Consider the following 19467-nt stretch of genomic DNA (forward strand, 5'->3'; position numbering starts at 1 on the left):
CACTGAAGCAGAAATGTACACGTGACATCAGTAGATTACAATCTCCTTTGACACAGGAAAAAAGTTTAGTCGAGACTACCAATTTAAAAAACACGGTATGTTGCCATCACTGCTTCAAATGATAAACGCATGTACACTGAGTCTCAAGTTGATTTTGAAGGCACACTGTCACAGAACAAGTTCTAGACTTTGCGTTTCCTGAGATGAGCCTAGGCCTTTGTGTGGGCACACACTAGATTAGCGTGGTTCCAGGGCCAACAGGAAAAAAACAGGATACCAGTTTCACAAGCAGTTGGGTATTCGGAGCAGGGATAATTGCTGGGCATTTAGCAAAGGAGATACCAGATGGCAGGGTCAGCAGCTTTTACCTATGGGAACTGGGCACTGTTAGCACCACTTTGCCTTTGTTCTGTTTTTTTTTACTTGTTCATTGAGTAATGCAAGGGTGAAAACATTGGAACCAAACCTAATGCACAACTGCTATTTTTCCGTCTCATTTTCTTTCGGAGGCTAATGATCTAAATCTTTTGTACACTCTTACATTGTTCTCTCTAAGTGGGTGTAAAATGTGTGTATGTATGTTTTAAAACCTATTCTGACCTTAAATTCAAATATCAGACTGCAAACCCAGTCCTAAAAACAAAAACTGTTGTATGAGAATTTAAATGGGAAAACGGAAATTTTGGATCCTTTGGACTACCAATTCTCAACATTGCATGTTCTGATATTCGACAAGATTTCACACATATTTGTCAAACCATGCCAAAGTTTCAAGCAAGTATAAATATTTTGCTGTGCACTAATCAACTTAACCATGACTACACATGGACTGTTAGCCTCTATGTCTGTCTTTATGTGTGTATAATACAGTTTGATGGAATTTTATTAGGGTACATATTGAACAATTTGTGTAGTAAAGCACTCATAGATGTTAATTTAAAACTGAGGTGCTGACCTGAGTCATGTTAATTTCATTGTATAAACAAATGTGTATCTGATAGACTTCTAGCTGCAGATTCCTTACCTTAGAATATTCCTCCAGCGTCAGACTGCTTTAGGTATGCTTTGAGCAGTTCCCTTGTGCGCCAATAGATGGCATTGTTGGACTACATGTGGCGCAGTCCATGCCAGAAGTGACATGGCGTTGACAATATAGGTGCCAATCCAGCACGCTGACCTCCTTTCCTTTTTTCCACACCCTCAGCGCGGATCTGGACTTGCTCCCTTTCCTCAAGTTCTTTTACAGATTTCCCCCATCCCCGCCCGACCATTTTATCAAACTTAACTAGTAGGCCTTTTTACCTACTTTTTGCTCCTGTGCCCAAAGAAACCAACTGGCTTCAAGTCTTGTGGTGCAAATGTTTGTTACAGACCTCCACTTGGTGGATCTGTGTTGCCTGGAACGGGACCACGACTCCACAGCCTGCACGGATTGCAGGCCCATGAACCCAAAAGACATCCAGCACGCAATGAAGCTTCCTGCCTCTTGACACGCAACCACACCAATCCAGGTTCCATCTGTGAGGGAGGTTTTGGGACTTGCGCCAGTCTGTGTGATCCCGAGGACCTGATTGACACCAGTGTTCTGCACATCTCACTAGACATTGGCTACGGAGGAAGGGGCTTCTTTGCAATGGTGGTCCAGAAGGCAGGTGACGTCCTGGTCCTTCAGCTGCCCATGGTTGAGGTCAAGACCAATGTTTTGACATAGGTGCTTTAGCCTGGGGTGTCACCATCAGAACCCTCTTAAATGAAGCTCTCACTGATGTCCTGCTCGCACAGGCACTCTTGTGCACTGGACTATATCTGGCCGCCATTGCACAATTTCCAGGGACTCAGCCTTCCTCTCCCAACCTCCACCCCTGACAGCCTGGCGGGCAGGTCTCAACCTCCAGGATAAAACCCAGCACGTTCCCTACCACACCACTGGATATGGAATCCAAGAGACCGAATATCTTTAGAAAGAGGATTTTCTCTTCCAGCAGCTTGGCACTGCAGTTCAATAACACTGCGTGCTTATTGGGCCATTATTCCCATACTGTGGGGTATGGTTGCTCAAGTGCTGCTTATGGTTGGTCTCAGATGAGGCCTGAGCCAGACTCTCCCAAGCTGTTTCTGATGGGAGAAATGCGGCAAAGTTCACAATTCGACGCGGATTGGATCCGACAGACTCGCTGGGCAGAGCCATTACTTCCACAGTGGCGCTCAGACATCGCACCTAGCGGAGGATAACTGGCTATTCGGCTGTTGTCCAGGCATCTAATATGAACATGCCCTTTAAAGGGACTGCTCTTTTTGATAACAACTCGTATTCAGCACTTAATCGTTTCAAAAAGTGGGGCCACCGCTAGGTCACTGGGGCTCACCATGGCCCTGCAACAGCTGCATTCCGCTTCATGCCCTTCCGTAGCTACAGTAGGGGCTATCAGTTGTATCCCTTTCCCTCAAGCTGCCATGGCCAGCAGGCTTAGTCATTTTGTGGCCGTGGAGGCTGCTCTCACAAATCTTGTGGGAGCCAGAGGTCTACCCAATCCGTCCTCCCCCGTCGGCCGCAGCTTCAAAGCCTCTTTAGATTGCTTTCCTACCACCATGTGTACCCAGTGGGTGGCAGGATTCTGCACCACCTGACCCAATATTGGGAAATCACTTTCACAAATGGGTGCTTAAGATTGTCCCGCAGGATAATGCCCCACTATTCCAACAGACCCTTCTACCTTTGCCACCCTCCACCGAACAGCTGATGGAGGACCACCTTTCACTGTTGCGACAGGATGTGCTGGCACTTCTGGCCAAAGGAGTAATCAAGAGGATCCCGGAATAAGAAGTAGGTCATGGTTGCTATTTCTGCTCTTTTATGGTGCTGAAAAACAATGAAGGCCTCCGTGCTATTCTATACCTATGCCCTCCCAACTACTCCCTAAAATAGGAAAAATTCAAGATGCTCACTTTGGCTCAGATACAGTCTGCCCTGGATCCTGAAGACTGTATGGTAACCCTGGACTTGCTGGACTCCTACTTCCATATCCCCATCCTGCCTGCCCACAGACATTACCTGCGATTCACGATAGGCCAAAAGGATTATAAGTTCACTGTGCCGCCCACTCCCCTCCCCTTCAAACCCACCACCACCTTGGCGTTACCGGCACCACTTGGTTGTTCACCAAGGTGATGGCAGTGGTTATGCAGCACATCTGTGAAGATCAGAGCTTCCAGTTTTATCTGCCTCAGCGACTGGCTATTAAAATGGGATCTTTCCAGGCAGCTGCCTCCCACCTCCAGATTACAGCAGATGTCCTGCATTAACTGTGGATTAAGCCTGGGTGGAGTTTGCGTAGTTTCACTTTGCGGAACTCCGCGAAGTGGCAGAAAAACTCTGCCGCACTCCGAGGAGTTCCGCCAGCTGCAGTCTATTAAGTTGCGTTGCTCACACTGATTTTTAGTGCCAGGAGTTTGTCCTTCGCTCCAAAATCAGCACGAACGGCCCCATGCGTTGCACCAGAGGGAGCTGCTGTTTTCTGCTGCTCAAGTAGATATTCTACTCGAGCAGCAGCTTCCTCAACACGAGTGGCAGACTTCTCAACGAGAGCGGTCGCGACCTACAGCCACTGCCCGTGATGAGAAATCTCGCCAGGAGGAGGTCTAGCACATTACTTTTTCTCACAAGCGCTCGCCAACTTAAATTTTGCGAGCTGCTAAAGAGAATAAACTGCTCCACGTCACTCCACAGAGTTTTTCGGAACTCCGCAAACTAAGCTAAATCAGCCAGCGGAGCGGAATTTTTCACCCTACTCCTACTGTGGATCACTATAAACATGGCAAAATCACACCCGAGTCCCTCCCAGATGCTCCCTTTCATGATAGCTATTCTGGATACAGTGCATTTTCAGGCGTATCCTCCAGAACAGCAATTCTAGGATATTTGGGCTATGTTTCTGATGTTTCAGTGTCTATACTGGATTGTGGTGAGATTGATTCTGAGGCTGCTGGGTCTCATAGCCTCCAGCATCCTGCTGGTAAAACATGCCCGTTGGCATAAGCAGGCTCTGCAGTGAAATATGAAGTCCCAGTGACCATAGCATCAAGGGAATCTCTTCAACCTGTTCCTGATATAAGAGGGAACTTCAGAGGATCTACAGTTATGGCTTACAGACTACAGTTGGGTTAGCGGCAGAACTCTCTCTCTTTTCCCCATCCAGAACTCACAGTGGTGAAATATGGTTCACTTATGTATTGCGGTGACCGCCTGGAAGACGCGGAGATCAGAGGACTTTGGACTCCAACAGATTTACAGCTCCACATCACCCTGTTGGAACTGAGAGAAATTTGCCTGGCATTGAAAGCCTTTCTTCCTTCCAACAAGGGAAGACTGTTTCATGGGGTTCACAGACAACATCACCACCATGTGATATAGCAACAAGGACGGGCTGGGGTTGTGTACCCTATGTCAAGAGGCCGTGCGTCTCTGGACATGACTGGACTGTCTTGAGTGGAGTTGATAACCACTGTAATCATTCCCCTGATACCAATTCTGTCCAGGGATCTCAAGAAGATCAAGAACGGTCGGGGCCAAGTCGTCTTAGTGGCCCCGGGTGGGTCAAGGAGCGTCTGGTATCACGAACTCCTGAGCATCAGCATCTGTCCTCCAATAAGGCTGCTCCTTTGGCAGGATCTCGCTTCGCAGGAATAGGGCAGGGACTTGCACTCAAACCTGCATACTCTTCATCTACATGCGTGGAGATTGAGGAGTGACAGTTAAGGGTATTTGATCTCCCTCCGAAGTATTCAATGTCATTCTGGCATCCAGGCGTCCCTCCATCAAAGCAGTTTAAGAATGTCAATGGGATAAAATTGTGTTCTGGTGTACTGCTAAATCTGTTAATCCTCTGGCTGCACCTTTGTGGGAAGTCCTGGTGTTTACCCCATCTATTGCCCAGCAGGGCCTTGGTTTGGGAATAGTCATAGGGTACCTTGCGCCCATCACAGGTTTTTTGGGGGTTGCTGGATTAACCCTCCCTATTGAAGTCACCTGTTGTAGCTCGTTTTTTTTTTTAAAGGTTTGCAACATAGGATCCCCCACACATGCCCATGCTCTTCATTTTGCCCCAATGGGATCTTGATTTAGCTATCACCTTTCTCCTGTGAACAGCATTTGAGCCTATGCACAGCTGCCATCAGACGGCTGACCATCTAAGCAGTATTCCTTGTGGCTCCCTTGTCCCCCGCTACACAACCTTCTTTCAGCATAATCTGTCCCTTAGGGCCCATGCCACCTTCTTAACAAAGGTTGTTACACCTTTAGACATCAGGCAGAACATCACACTCCTTACTATCATCAGACTCGTCGTACCAAAGAAGAAGAGAGAATCCTATGTCTAGACCCACAAAGAGTGCTGTCGCTTTACATTGATTATACCGAAAGCTTTTTGGTGCATGATCATCTCTTTGTTGACTTTGCTAGTACGAAGAAAGGCAAGTCTGTTCACAAGAGAACCATCTCCAGATGGAGTTTCCTCTCTATTAAAATCTGCTATGCAGTGACTAAGAAGCAGCCCCCTGAGGGTTGGCAGGCTCATTTCACCAGAGGCAATGCTGCGACCACTGCGTTAGCGAGAGGACTCCCAGTCCTGGACATCGGTCAGGCAGCTGGGGCAGGCATCGCTTCACACATTTGTCAAACACTACTGATTGGATAGTCCGGCTCGGCGTGATGGATATTTTGCCCATTCCGTCCTCCAGGATATTTTAATGTAACGCAGTCCGAAGACCCTCCTCTGTGGAAAGATTGCTTTGGTAACGATTCTAAGGAAAGGAATCTGCGGCTATGAACAGGTTACGTATTTTGGGAATGCATTATCTGGTAGACTCTATCTAGCCGCTGATTTCTTACTGACCCTCCAATCCACACCGTTCTGTAACTTGTATGTCTCACATTGATGAGATCTGTAAAGACCTCACCTTGGTGTACTGGTCATTACTCCTCAATTTGGCTCTATGCTTTTGGTGCGGAACAGTCAAGAACGGAGATTAATGCGCTAGGGAGGAACCTATATAGGCACTGTGTACATCACTTCTGGCGTGGACTGCGCCGAACGACGCCACCTACCGGTGTGCAAGGGGATTGCAAAAAAAGTTCCAGATCCAGTCTGAAGCCTGGGGAATAGTCTAAGTAAGTAATCTGCAATTAGGGGACGCTTTTTGCCACTGACCTTTGTGCTTCTCGCCTGCCTGCTCTTCTCCCCGGTGGGACTGGAGTCCCGGGGTTCCTTTGCCGAACTTGTGCCTCTAGCGCCGTGGGACTCTAGACTACGTGTCCCAGGTGCCCCGGTGTGGTGACAGCTGCTACTAGTGAGGGGGAGGAGTGTCCACCGCTCTACATAGCGCTGCCCCTACCTCAGCAGCGTGGGACACGCTTGGGTGGCGCCTGGGCCAAGGGCGGGCCCGTCTGAGCCCGTCCGAGCCAGGAAGAAGCAGGGCAGGGCAGGGCCTGGTCTGTTTTATTCGCCCTGGAGTATTGACTATAAGGTATTGACTATTCGTTAAACCATCAGACTGCTTCAAGTATCCTTGCTGTCCCCCATATTTGATCTGAGTTGTTAGCATTTTATTTCTGCTGCAGTGACCTAGATATATTGCTCTTAGTAACTAGAGCCTTAGTCCGACATCTAAAGAGTCCGCACAGATCGAATAATGGGGAAAAGGAAAGTAATGGAGGGTGTTGGGGGAAGCAATGGGCCACCAACAGATCCAAGGCTCAAAAAGAGGTTGAGGAAACACCCCAAAAATGCCGCTGCTAATTGTGTGTTGGATAGGATAGATAATTTGATACAGGAATGTGAAGATATTTTAGTTGAGGAGCCTACCGATTTTTCGGGAGAACTCTCTACTATGAGCCCTGTAGCCCCTCCCAAGACAGCGGTAATTCCATCAATCTTTAATAAAGTGACTCGGAAATAGAAAGGGACTGTGAGTTTGAGCCAGCCGGAAGTGATCTCTTCTGATCTTGATTCTTCGGCCAGGTATGAAGAAAATAGGATGTCGAGCCAGTTGGGCTCTTCTGTCCCATGTTCAAATAGATATGCTCCCCTTGCCACACTAAGTGACCATTCCCACTTAGTATCAATATCACCTCCGCCCGACCCCCCCAAAGTTGTTACAAAGCTGCACATGTAATCATTCTAATGGGGATTTAGGAGCAGTTATTATGGCACTCAAAGTAGAGATCGAACAGATGAAAAGTATGATCATAGAGCTTACGGCAACAGTCAATTCCATATCCATCTCTAAAAAAAACAATAGCCAAGTTGGATCAACTCCCCATGCTGTCCAGAAAAGAACACCTACTCAGGGGGGCCCAAGCATGATCATTTCAGATGCAGAGAGGGTTTCAATTGAGCTACCTAGTGGGAAAGGAGGTTTACAACAGCATATCTCTAATATACACCATCCCAACTATGAGAGTCATGATCGATCAAGCCCCTTAGTAAGCAAACGAGCTATATTGGACAAGCAATATAGAACTCAGAACCATAAGCTGCCGGCCACCTCAAGAATATTAGGCTTAAAAAAGTTTAGGGATCAGAATACACCTACAAATATAGTTTTTATGGTTAATGTCCCTAAACTTACAGAGACAAGAAGATTTGAAACTGGCGATTCATTGATTAATAAATCAATTCAATGGATTTGTCATATACGTGTGTGCCGCTCTATCATTAGGGAGGATATAATCTAAGCAAGAAGATGTACAATGCCTAATTCATCACTAGATAATATCGAATTGACACTGGCTAATTCCAGTTTGGCTGAAAATCTTATAGAATTAGGGTTTTTAACATTTTCCCCGGACTCGTCCCGTATACAATTAAGGCGCTTTCCTATTGTAAATGTAAGTGGTGGGGGGGAAGGATCCTGCTGTGGTAACTAAGGGGACTGGGTCAAGCTTGGATACAAATGATTGACTTTACCAGAAACCCTCCAAAGAAGGGAAGAGGAGCCGTAATTCTATCTGTAGCAGCTCCCCTGTTCCGACCAATCCTGAGCAACTGTTAGCGCATCCCAACACTATTCCACAGTAAATGCTATACAAATTGAAATATTAAGTTTAATTCCTGAAGATCAAACTCATTTAAAAATTCTCTCCTGGAATATAGCAGGACTGAAGAAAAATCTGTCACTACCATGTGGGATGAGTTTGTCGAAACATTTGACATATGCTTATTTCAGGAGACTTGGAGTGTAACTCCTTTGCACAAATCTGGATATAGTACATTTCATGTTCCGGCAGTGTCCATAGGAAAGGGCCGTCCATCAGGAGGACTGATTGCATGGATTAGATTAGACCTGGGTTGGACAGTCCTCCTACATAACACAGCATTTTCTGACATTTTGTGGCTAACAATAAAAGGCCCGAAGGGAGGAAAAGTACTGGAGCTTTTCAATGTTTATATTAGAAGGACAGTGAACGGCAATTCTTCGGCCATTCTAACACAGCTGGAAGAACAATTAAACAAGTGCCCCCCTTCTGCTAAAGTCATTGTGGCCCGCGATATTAATTGTACATATGAGCCACTAAGCAGCGAAGATCTCCTAGGGACTATGGACGAGAATAGTAAATGGGCAGTGCCCCCTCTATCCTTGCCTTCTGTAAAAAGATGATCCCAGATCATAATTCAAGTAAATGCACTAACATTAGAATATGGCCTTAGAGCCGCGAATGGCAGAACTCCATCAGATATTCGGGGGCTAAATACTTTTAACAAACTTACATGCCCGTCCCGTATTGATTATATCCTGGTGGACTTTTGCCTTTGGGCCGATGTTATAGACATGGAAGTGGGCAAAACCGCCGATAGCAATCATAATCCCCTAATGTTTAAAATAAAGAACCGATGGTCCTTATTTACAATAAATAAAGCTGTGACCCCTTCCCTTTTTACTAAGGAGTTAATTCTCTCAAATTGTGGTAGGCGCCTAAGGTGGTCGAAGGTTGCAGGTGAGGATTTAAAACTCAAGAGTATCTCTTATATCTTATTGTCAAAGATAGCTGAACTTGAGGTAGCTTCTGTTGAAGCGCAGGGGAGGGAGAAGATCCCTATAATATACCAAGAAACAATTGGCTAGATTGGTGCCCATTTTCTTGGAGGACCAAGCAATGGTCATAAAAAGAGGCAAATAAAAAGTCCCCATTCATGGTATACAAAGTTATGTAGAAAAAAAAGATATGCACTAGTTTTAGCGGTAAAGGGGAAAAATTCCTCCAAGGTTCAAATAGCGAGGAAGGAGTATAATCAATCTTTGAAGCAGGCAAAACGCGATTGGAATGAGGCACACTGGCAGGATCTAAAAGATGCATGCAAAAGAAGGGTCTCCATTTCCTTTTGGGCTCTAATTAAAAAGGGAGAAAGGAGATACACCATTTCAATCCCGAATCATATTAGCAGCCAGGTTTGGCAGGACCATTTTACTCTATTGTATACGGAGGAAGATGATGGGCACTCCATGATCCAATCATCGCGAATACAGGTCCCGTTAGCTTTTGAAGCTACTAATCTCTTCCAACTGAAGGAGATTGAGAGCGCAATTAATTGCATTACTCCTGCAAAGGCAGCAGGACCAGATGGCATTCCAGGTGATTTGATTCTTTTAGAACCGCAGGAGTGGGCTCATTATATTCTGCTTTTAATCAATGCTATATTAAAAGGAGCGGAAGTTCCCAAATCTTGGAAAGGGGCAGAGGTTGTACCTATATATAAAAAGGGAGAATGCCAAGACCCTGCCAACTATAGGCCTATTAGCCTAATCGATGTCCTTCAGAAAGTGGTTGGTAGAGCCCTCTTAAACAGGATCCAGAACTGGATGAGGAGGAGGGTATTCTTTCCAACTACCAAGCAGGCTTTAGGAAAGCTAATAGCACAGTGGACCAGGTATTTCGACTACTTGGAGAAGCGTGGCTCAGTGGTTAGAGGCGGCAGACCCGGAAGCTGAGATCGGCCGTGGACCAGGGTTCGATTCCCCGCCTCGGCGGGTCTCGGGCTCAAAAATTCCACGGACTCGACAATTCTCGCTCCGGTGCCTACTCGACTCACGGGGTCACACTCTGCGACTCTGGGCAATAGCTTGCTTAATCTCCACTACGGCCCCTCGCGGCGGGATGCCTGGCTTTCACCTTGTGGATACCCTGCCGGGGTATCTCACAGGGGAATACCAGGACGGGTTCCCTAAGCAAGCGCCTTGATACCTTCGGGTGATACGTGCGCTATATAAGTCGCAATACATTTACATTTACATTTACTTCTTCTCCACTGGAAGGTGGTCGTAATTGGTAAGGGAAGCCTCGACCTTGCGTTCATTGACCTTCAGACCGCTTTTGATTTAGTCCCACGTGAAAACCTATGGTCAGTTCTCCAAGAAATGGGTATACCCTTCTATATTTTAAATCTTTTAATACGTCTCCATGATGATAACTATGCCCGAGTTAGATGGGGGGGAACAGGGGCAAACCACAGAGAGGATACCGGTCAACAGGGGGATCTGCCAGGGTTGTGTTGGCTCCTACCCTCTTTTCACTATGTGAATGGAGTGGTTAGTTTTCTAAGAGAACATCCAGCAGATGCCCCAACCCTGGCGGGAGAAAAAATACTAACCCTCCTGTTTGCAGACAACACTCTCCTAATTTCGAAAACCCCGATAGGACTCCAGAAACTTCTCACTCGCTTTCAATTGTTTCGTACATTAAGGGGCCTAACAATAAACATCTCAAAGACGAAGCTTATGGCTTTTAATCCAGGGAAACATTTTAGAAGCAAACTCACCCTAAATAGTTCTCCCTTAGAGAGAGTCCATTCATTTGATTATCTGGACATTAGGCTATCCGATAAAATGCAATGGGGGTCTCACCTGGACAAAATGTTACTTAACCATAAGCGGGTGGTGGGTGCTATTGGCAGGGACCAACATTTATCTTCAACTAGACTGGTAGCCCCAGCCATAGCAGTGTATGAAGGAAAGGCTGTGAGTTCAGCAATGTACGGTGCAGAACTCTGGGGTTTCGAAAAAACTGAAGAGATTGGTAGATCAGAGAATACATTTTTTAGAGATCTGGTATCCCTCCCTATTAGCATACCACTCAAGCCTTTATTCTCTGACATGGGCAGACACCACTTTAGTGATGTGGCTAGACTTCGTCCCCTTTTATTTTGGGTAAGATTAAGGCGCACCCCAGAACTTCACAACTACGCGACTGGTCTTTCCGAGCTGATTACCTTGGATACCAATAAAAGGGTCAAATGGCTCAGGGATCTAAGGGACATGCTGACAAAATTGGGTTTAGATGAATCCTGGGCTAACCAGGTCCCTCCGACTAAGACCGAGATCAAAAAGATCTATTGGAGCTGGGTTAACCAACAGGATTTACATAACCCAAAGCTCGGGAGAATAACCAATGAGTTTCTGCAGCACAAACTGGTTGGATCCTTAGAATTATACTTAGATCTTATCAGGATACCTAGAGACAGGGCATTGTACATGCAGTTTAGATTTGGGTCTCTAGTGCTAAACACCAAACTGGCCAAATGTGATCCATCAAAACGCACTTTACCAAACTGACCTTGCTGCGATGCCCAGCAAGAAACTGTAGCCCATTTATTTTTTGCTTGCCCAGCCTACAAACAGGCTAGGACCAAATGGCTCAGCCTGTATGTACTAAACTGGGCACTAGAAACCATCTTGTTTTCTCTACGTATTCTGAGAACGGATTCATCTAGGTCTTTGTTTGTATGTAGTGTTGCCAAGTATCTGGGCTGTGCTTGGATTGTTCGCACAAAAGCACAAAACAAGAAAGAAAGTTTAAACAAGTAGCATCTAACTTAGGGCTAGCGGAGCAAGTTTAGATACAGGATTTAGTTGTAATGCATTGTTGACTAATTAATAAGCGCGAGCTATATGTATTAGCAACGGTATATATTTGTAATTTTAATGTCTGTCTAGTAAATAGGAAAAGATGTTTAATTTTTGAGTAGTTTGTATAGTAAGATTTTAAATGTTTTAACCATATGAAAATTGTAAATATATACCTTTTTTATTATACGATTGTAGAATGCTTTTATGATACTTGCTATTGAATAAAGCCAATTTGAATTGAATTGAATCTGCAATTAGACTCTACCAATAAGGTGTTGCCAAGAGTATGCCACTTTTTTAATAATGCCTTTTTGCAAAGCTTGTCACTCCATGTAAGCTGCACTCTTGCATTGACCTTCCATCTGTGTTTATTGTCTGTTTCCCCTATTGTAGTACCCATTCCCATAATATGGCATCAGTTCACGGATTGGTAGTCGCATTGTAATACCCTAATGCTGTATCAAAAGTACAAGTGTTTTGGAACTATTTTGCCGCACAGTGCTATTAATAGCCAGAGTAGTCGTGAAATATTTTCTTTCTCTTCTCAGCTATGCAATTTGGACAGCTTCTGACCCACCTCGATACCACACAACAGATGATCGCAAATTCTTTGAAGGACAACTCCTCTGCATTAGAGCTGGTATTTATAATTTGATGTGTTGTATGTTCAGAAAATGTATTTTCATCTCTCCAAGGAGGGTATTTCTTTAAATGCATAAGATTTCATTTTCCTTGAGGTGTCTGTGCTGAGATAGTGCTCTGTACTGTGAGTAACTAGACCTAATTTCCTAGCCTTCCAGTATGCAGTGCAGTTTCCACCACTGCGTTTCTGTCTTGGAGCTTTTTTCCAAGCGACGGGACCATTAATGTAGTTATTGATATAATAACACCACACAGCTAGTTCTGAAAGGCTGGCACTAGTGCATACACTACTGTGCAACTTTTCTGTACGGGATGTGGTGCACTTGTGTTTCACTTGTAGCTAACTCACTGTGCAGGCCAGCTGGGGCGTTATTTGTATGGAGAAATTGGATCATTGAGAAAACTAGGGGGTTTAACCGCATGCGTGCGGGCGGAATTCCGCTCGTACGCTGAGATTTTGAAAAGCGCACTTTACGTGACGAGCTGGGCTCGTCATCAGCGTGCGAGGAGGCTACGCCATGACGAGCCCAGCTCGTCATCAGCGTTGAAGGGGTTAAAGGTATTACAATGGGAATGGTTCAGTAGTTCATACACCACTGTCAACCTTGCTGGTGAAGAAAGCATTGCAACTGACTTCCACACTTCAATAATTAATCTCCATAGGAGCACCAACACCTGGACCCCCCCCCTCCTTTTTGAAGAGCAATGCCTTTTGACATTTACATATGGAGAGTAAATTGTATTGAAGCAGATTCACTTGCTTCTGGAATTTTCAGGTCATGCAGCTTGAAAAGACAACGGTCCGCTGCCCCTAAGGTCAAAAGGGTTAGAAGAAGTAAGAAACCAACAAGATTGTTACTGTTGTCGTTTACTAAACTTAAAGGTGGAGGGGTTAGTTAAGTAGGAGTTACTGGCAATACTGCTTCCTTATTACTGTTCTTCTCATGGGCGTTCCAAAAAAGGAAACTTGTTACTATATTCAACAGTATTGAGAAATGTAAGAAGCTGGGTAGTTTCAGTTGTAATGGATACTTCTAACTGCTGATCCCTCACCTTTAAAATAACCCCAAATGCCAAACTTAAATTTGTAGACTTTTAGAGCAATGCTCCTTTGCACCGATTGATGGGGGCAGGTGGCTCTACAGTGATTTTATTCTGATACAAAGTGATGGGGTGGAGCTGTATTTAAAAAAGCATGCTCCTTTCTTATTGTGCCTTTCTATGCAGATCCAGAACTCTGCTCCCAAATTTGTCTATTTTTTGACAGCTTCAAACTTTACCTCAGACAAGGTGCCTGGGCAGTCTCTATGGAAAACAGGATTCAGGCCATGTTGTGACAGCAGGAAGACGTCGGTTGTGGACATGCACAGCCTATGTCTCTGGTGCTCATACTCCAGTCATGACTCAAAATTGTCATAAAATGTGCCTTTATGCACCTGAAGGGGATCCGTGAACAGGATGCATTACTTTACGTTGCCAAATATAAGAGGTGGTTACGGTCAAAAAATAAATTCCGCTCTAATTCACAGGGCCACTCATAATCTCGTTCAAGAAGCCAATTGTGATTGTGGTAAGTCGAAGACATGCCATAAGTGCAAGAAAGCAAAGCTGGACTTGACTTGAAATCAGATGGGAAGGCACAAGGGATCAGTCGAAAGATCATAATCCACAAATGCTTTCTGACGCAGATCCAGTCCAGAAGCTGGTCTTTGTGTGCCCCAAATTCCACAGACCATTGTCTACCCCTCAGCAAATAGCGATCTTTGATGAGGGCTAGCAGAAGCTCTTTGAGATGCCTTCAGGCCTTGCGGAACCGCTGGGGACTTCAGTTGGACTAAACACCAGAGAGCTGTCCCTGTGAGCCAGCTTACCCCTTGCGTCCTGTTCTAGGACCATACCAATGCCAATTCCATGTCTGCATCTGGGGCCAAGCCTGTCCGGCCCGTGCCAGTGTCAACACCACCAATACCAGTAATGGACCCTACAGTGTTATCCAACCCAACCCAAAGCGGTCATAGACCTGCTCCAGGCCTATGCCGCACTAAAAGATTAAGAAAGCACTACCAGTTAGGCTGCAGCCAGACTCTAATCCTTGGCCTCAACCTAGACGTTAGTACTATCTGAGAGAAAAGACTTTATTCTGATCCGACTCTGATGCAGTTCAAGGTATGCAAACACTCACTCATGAGGAGACTGATGACCTACTCCAACATTATTAAACCCATGATGGGCTATAACTGGATTTACAGAATACCAGTGGATTTGATGCATCTCCAGCAACTTGCCACCTGGACCACCATCTGAAGAAAGTGCCTTTTTCGCAATAGTTGTGCAAAGGGCAGCAGACGTGCTAGATTTACTGTTTTCTAGTGTTGAAACAAAGGCACATTTATTAACTGAGATCCTTCAAATAAGTCGTACCTCTTCCAGTCCACTATCGTCATTCAACAAGGCACTATCTGACGCTCTCATGGCCACCTGGTCTAAGCCTTGCTGTTTTTTTTTTTTAACGCTGCTGGTAGGTGGGGGGGGCGACACTCCTCCCTCATATAAGAGGAGCCGCCACTGGAGTATGGTGGTACAGTAGTCTACAAGTAAAGTCACTCCTGGTGCCTTTTTATGATCACCAGGACGCAGCAAAGTGTATATTGCTTGTTGGTTTGGAAACCACAAACTTGCTTGGCAGAGTTATTGGCAGCGGTGGTGCCCTTAAAAGTCGCACCTGGATGAGACCACCCAAGTATTCAAGATGTCCAAGCGTCGATGGAAATGCCCATTGATGTCTTCACTTTTTTAAGAGAATGGTGATTTAGCCCCTTAACGATTTAAGGACAGTGCAGCCACAGCACAATCCTAATGGATCTAGTTTCCTGTCTGCCAGTACTCGTATAGTAAAGAAAATGTAGGGATCTTCCAGGGGGTAGCTTACGTACAGTGGTCCTCCCAAACAGCAGACTAGTTCTTTCGGGGCAGAGGTCAAGGCATCAGCTGAGGCCATTAGCACCTGCAGGGACCCTCGAGGCACATAGGCATAAAACATGTTGACCTTCCCCCGCATTTGTTGAAGCTATCTGAGTACATTATTACGACAGGTAGCCCTCCTGTTTTTATTGCATCAAGGGAACCTTTGCTTAATCTGGTCTCCCTTGGACTATCATAACCACCTGAGCACCACCTTACACATTATATACCCTCTCACTTGCACTCACCATATGACAATGGTCAAAAAGCTCTGCTAAAGAGCCCCCACTACTGAGGGGCCCGTTGAGCATTGCTTCGTCAGCCCGACGAGGAGTGCTCTATGAGGAAGCATGACACACTCTCCGGTATGTGAGAACATTCAGAATTGATCACCTGGTCCCATCCCCCTCCCCCCCCCCCCCCAGTTCCTTCTAGTCATTTCCTCAGATCCACTTAAAAGTGCTCATCCTGCCTTGTTTTTAATTGCATGTTGCCGTGTAATCCTTTCTTTTTCAGGTCCAGAAAACGATGAAAGAAAACCTGACTGCAGTGGGAGACAATGTTGCTAACATGGATTCTAGAATCAAGAAGCTGGTAAAATAAAGAAAAAACTTCAAGTAAGAGTGGCATCTGAAGAACAGAAGGCTAGACATGACAGTTTGCAGTCAAGCAGATCTTACTGCACTAGCAAAACCACTGTTTACTGATACCGAAAGAAATGAGAAGACCACAGTGTATATATTTGTCAGTGGATGCAAAAATATCTTATTTACTTACCTTCTGTTTATTTCTGTGGGACAAATGTTAATAAAATTGCTGAGCAATGTCAACTGTTTTACCTTATAAGGCATTCCTGTTGAGCCACGTATAACAGGATTCAGGACACATTTCTCCATGCAGTGGTGACTGATCACATCTTCAGAAAGCCTAATAGCGTGAGAAGCCTGAAGTGTAACTCTTCAGTGTTTCCCCTCGCCAGAGAATAATGCTGTGGGGCAGCTGACAGCTATGCTTACAGAGTTTGGTTGCATTAGACCGTTGAGTTCATGTATAACCTCTTGTCAAATTCCAAAGCACGGTGGGTTACATTGTTAAACTCATAGGTATGTAATATATATATATATACTGCTAGTCCTCAGCTATCTGCCTTTGTTTAGTGGTAAGAGCATCATTTTATGTTGTAGAAAAAGATGTATCTGAGTATACCTAGTATCATCCTTCTGTCATTTAGACACATCTGAATTTCAATACCGGGCTTTGTTTTGAGGGACTATTGTCAAACCCATCTCCTGTTAAAAGGGCACACATTTTGTGTGTTGTGGCAAATTGTTCTATGGAACGATTGGTAGGGTTTTCTTCTCAGATGTGTTTATTTCATTCTTTTCTAGAGCACAGGATGGATTTCAATGTGACTTAATGAGTACAAATTCAAAATCCATAGCCAGTAATGATTACAAAATACTAGTTATATTTACGATTGACCAAATAAATTTCATTGGGCAGAATTGTGATTTGATCATTTATTTGCTTAATGTAGGAGTGTGCAGAATAAAGGGGCACACGTTAATGAAGCAGTGGTGGTAACAAAAGCAAGTCTCTAAGTAGTCTATGATATGACTGTTTCACAAAGGAAGCTAAGGGTGTGCCGTTAGACTTTTTAATACTTATTTATGTCCTTGATACTAGTTGAAGCTGTTTTTAGGTTACAGAAGATTTTATTTTTTCGGTGTACTCTTCGGTGTACTCTGTTGTGGATCTATATTGGTCCAGGTCCCCATGCAGGTAGAATTTAGAGTTGGTTTGCATTTTTAAAAACCACACCTGGCACGGAGATTCCGTTGTGGCCTAGGGTCAGTTCTAGACCATCAAATGTACATGGCGAAACAAACAACTGAGAGTGTCATCACCTTAATGTGAATTTAGATTCCACTAGTGACAAAAGGGCATACCGCATTCTTTTAATTCATTCAGTGATGAATGGTTGACTTGAATGTTTATTTTTTAAGCTGTCACTCTTCTCTTAACAGAAAACCTACACCACTTTTCTGCGCTTTACCAAAAATCTATATCAACTGAGTTGCCTACCAGCAGTAGCTATCATTAAGATATTGTTCTCACATACGAAGGGCATGGCCAGAATATGAACTATCGTTTTAGTTAATGCTCCAAAAAAGTGATAACGTTTAAGGTGCCATAAATCTTAGATGTGGAGGATATGGATCACAACAGACAAATAACGAAGTGACAAAATGGCAACTGAAATATATTTGGGGGAGGGGGTGAACTACAGCAGGGAGTATGCAGAGCAAACATTTTTTGTTTTAAAAGGAAGATCTCGTATATTAGACTGATATGTTTTGGTTGCTAGCGTTTAGGCGTGCCTGGTAAATGTTGCCAGAGGTTGGCTAAAAACTTTAACTAGAGGATGCATTAGCCTTGTAAGTTCAGTTCTTTTAGCTGGAAAAGCACCAATTTCCACACGTTGAACCACTACTGCTAATATACCCATTCAAGCCTTTCGGACTGTTGTATAGAAACGCCTGATGTATTTGAAGTAAATGTTTTTCTAATTAACACTAAAATGTTTTCTTTTTGCTCTTCCATTTTGTGTCGGGGACCTCGCAAAATGCATCTAAAATTGCTGGCAGATGTATGGTATCTTTATTTTGCTTTCCTAACCATGAAGATGTTTTGCAAACACTCGGCTCTTGCAAATTTACTGAATATTCCTTTAACTGTCCCAGAACGTTTTATGAAAAATATTTAAAACGAGTGTTAAACACAGCAGTTTTGCAATGTTCTGTAACGCAGCTGTACTATTATTTACGTTTAATTAAACACAATTGTGCTGCAACAAACATTCACTTAACATGTGTGTTTCTTCAAAAGCAAGGTACCTTGGAAGCGTATTGAGAAAATGTGTTCTCACCAGAAGAAAGGCTGTAATGAACTAGACTACGGAAAAGTAAACTTATTTTTGTTGCTCAATTTTCCTTAAAGATCTATTTTAGAACCGAGAAATACACACAGTAATTTGCACTGGATACAGAATCGATATCTTTAACTCATGAGATCCTCAGGCCTATGTTCAAAGAGAGAATAAAAATAAATCTCACGTCATGCATCTGCTGTATAGGATGAAGTGCGAAACTGCTAGACGGCTGCCCATGGCACAAGACTTCTGCGCAAAGGAGAGGCGTTCCCCGGGGTGCCATGTATGCTGGGCCACTTTGAAGACTTCTGAGAAGAACTTGAAGGAGACAATTTATGAAGCAAAATAGGTTTGAAGTTCCTAATTCCCAGTTAATTTGCCTGCGGCACCTTAGGGCAGGTGTTCGCGCCTAATATCTGTTGGATGCTATGTCGCTGGACTACTGAGGGCAGGGGAGTTGTGAGGTGATTTAACCATGTGAAAACAATTATATTTTCACATCAAATACAAACTGCGAAAAAGAATCCAGACATCTTTTTTTAAAATACCTACAACACAAAATACCTCCCTACAAAAGTGTCAAACTGTTTTAAATTCCTGCCTCTAGGCCAACATCCTTCTAACCTTTTGTAATACTAGTTAAATGTATTATTCATACTCGTAGCATATTTAGAGGCATTGGAGGGGGTATCATTTTGCATCTAATTTTCAGGTCGAGCATTCAAGACCTCTTGTATATACTTTAGTATATACTGATACATGTATGTACTTTGTGGGCTCTGGAGATCTACCCTAGGACCTGTCTGCTTCTGCTTAGGGACTTTTTTTCTGATCAACTGCCTCTATTTAACTGTCTTGATAGAAATCGACCAGAAGAGGTCAGTAAAATAACAGAATTACTTTCTGCTGAGGGACTTTCTTTTTTAAACTTTTCTGGCAACTGCCTCTATTTAAATTTCTTGGTAGAAAACGACCAGCAGATGTCAGTAAAATACCAGAATCACTTTAGCAGTCTCTAGATTCCAGTCCATAGA

At 44.2% G+C, this 19467-nt stretch overlaps 1 protein-coding gene across 3 annotated transcripts in view; it reads left to right on the top strand.

Annotated features, from left to right (window-relative positions):
* DCTN2 (dynactin subunit 2) overlaps window positions 1–18359 on the top strand; it is a 224181-nt gene extending 205822 nt beyond the window's left edge. For all 3 annotated transcript variants that reach the window (XM_078688971.1, XM_078688972.1, XM_078688973.1), the window contains 2 exons: window positions 12447–12538; window positions 16018–18359. In XM_078688971.1, coding sequence (XP_078545097.1) covers window positions 12447–12538; window positions 16018–16104 — 179 coding nt within the window. In that variant the 3' untranslated portion in view covers window positions 16105–18359. The remainder of the gene's footprint in view (window positions 1–12446; window positions 12539–16017) is intronic.
* Window positions 18360–19467: the final 1108 nt, after the last annotated feature.

Source organism: Lissotriton helveticus, chromosome 1_1 (assembly GCF_964261635.1).
Source record: "Lissotriton helveticus chromosome 1_1, aLisHel1.1, whole genome shotgun sequence".
Lineage (NCBI taxonomy): Eukaryota > Metazoa > Chordata > Amphibia > Caudata > Salamandridae > Lissotriton > Lissotriton helveticus.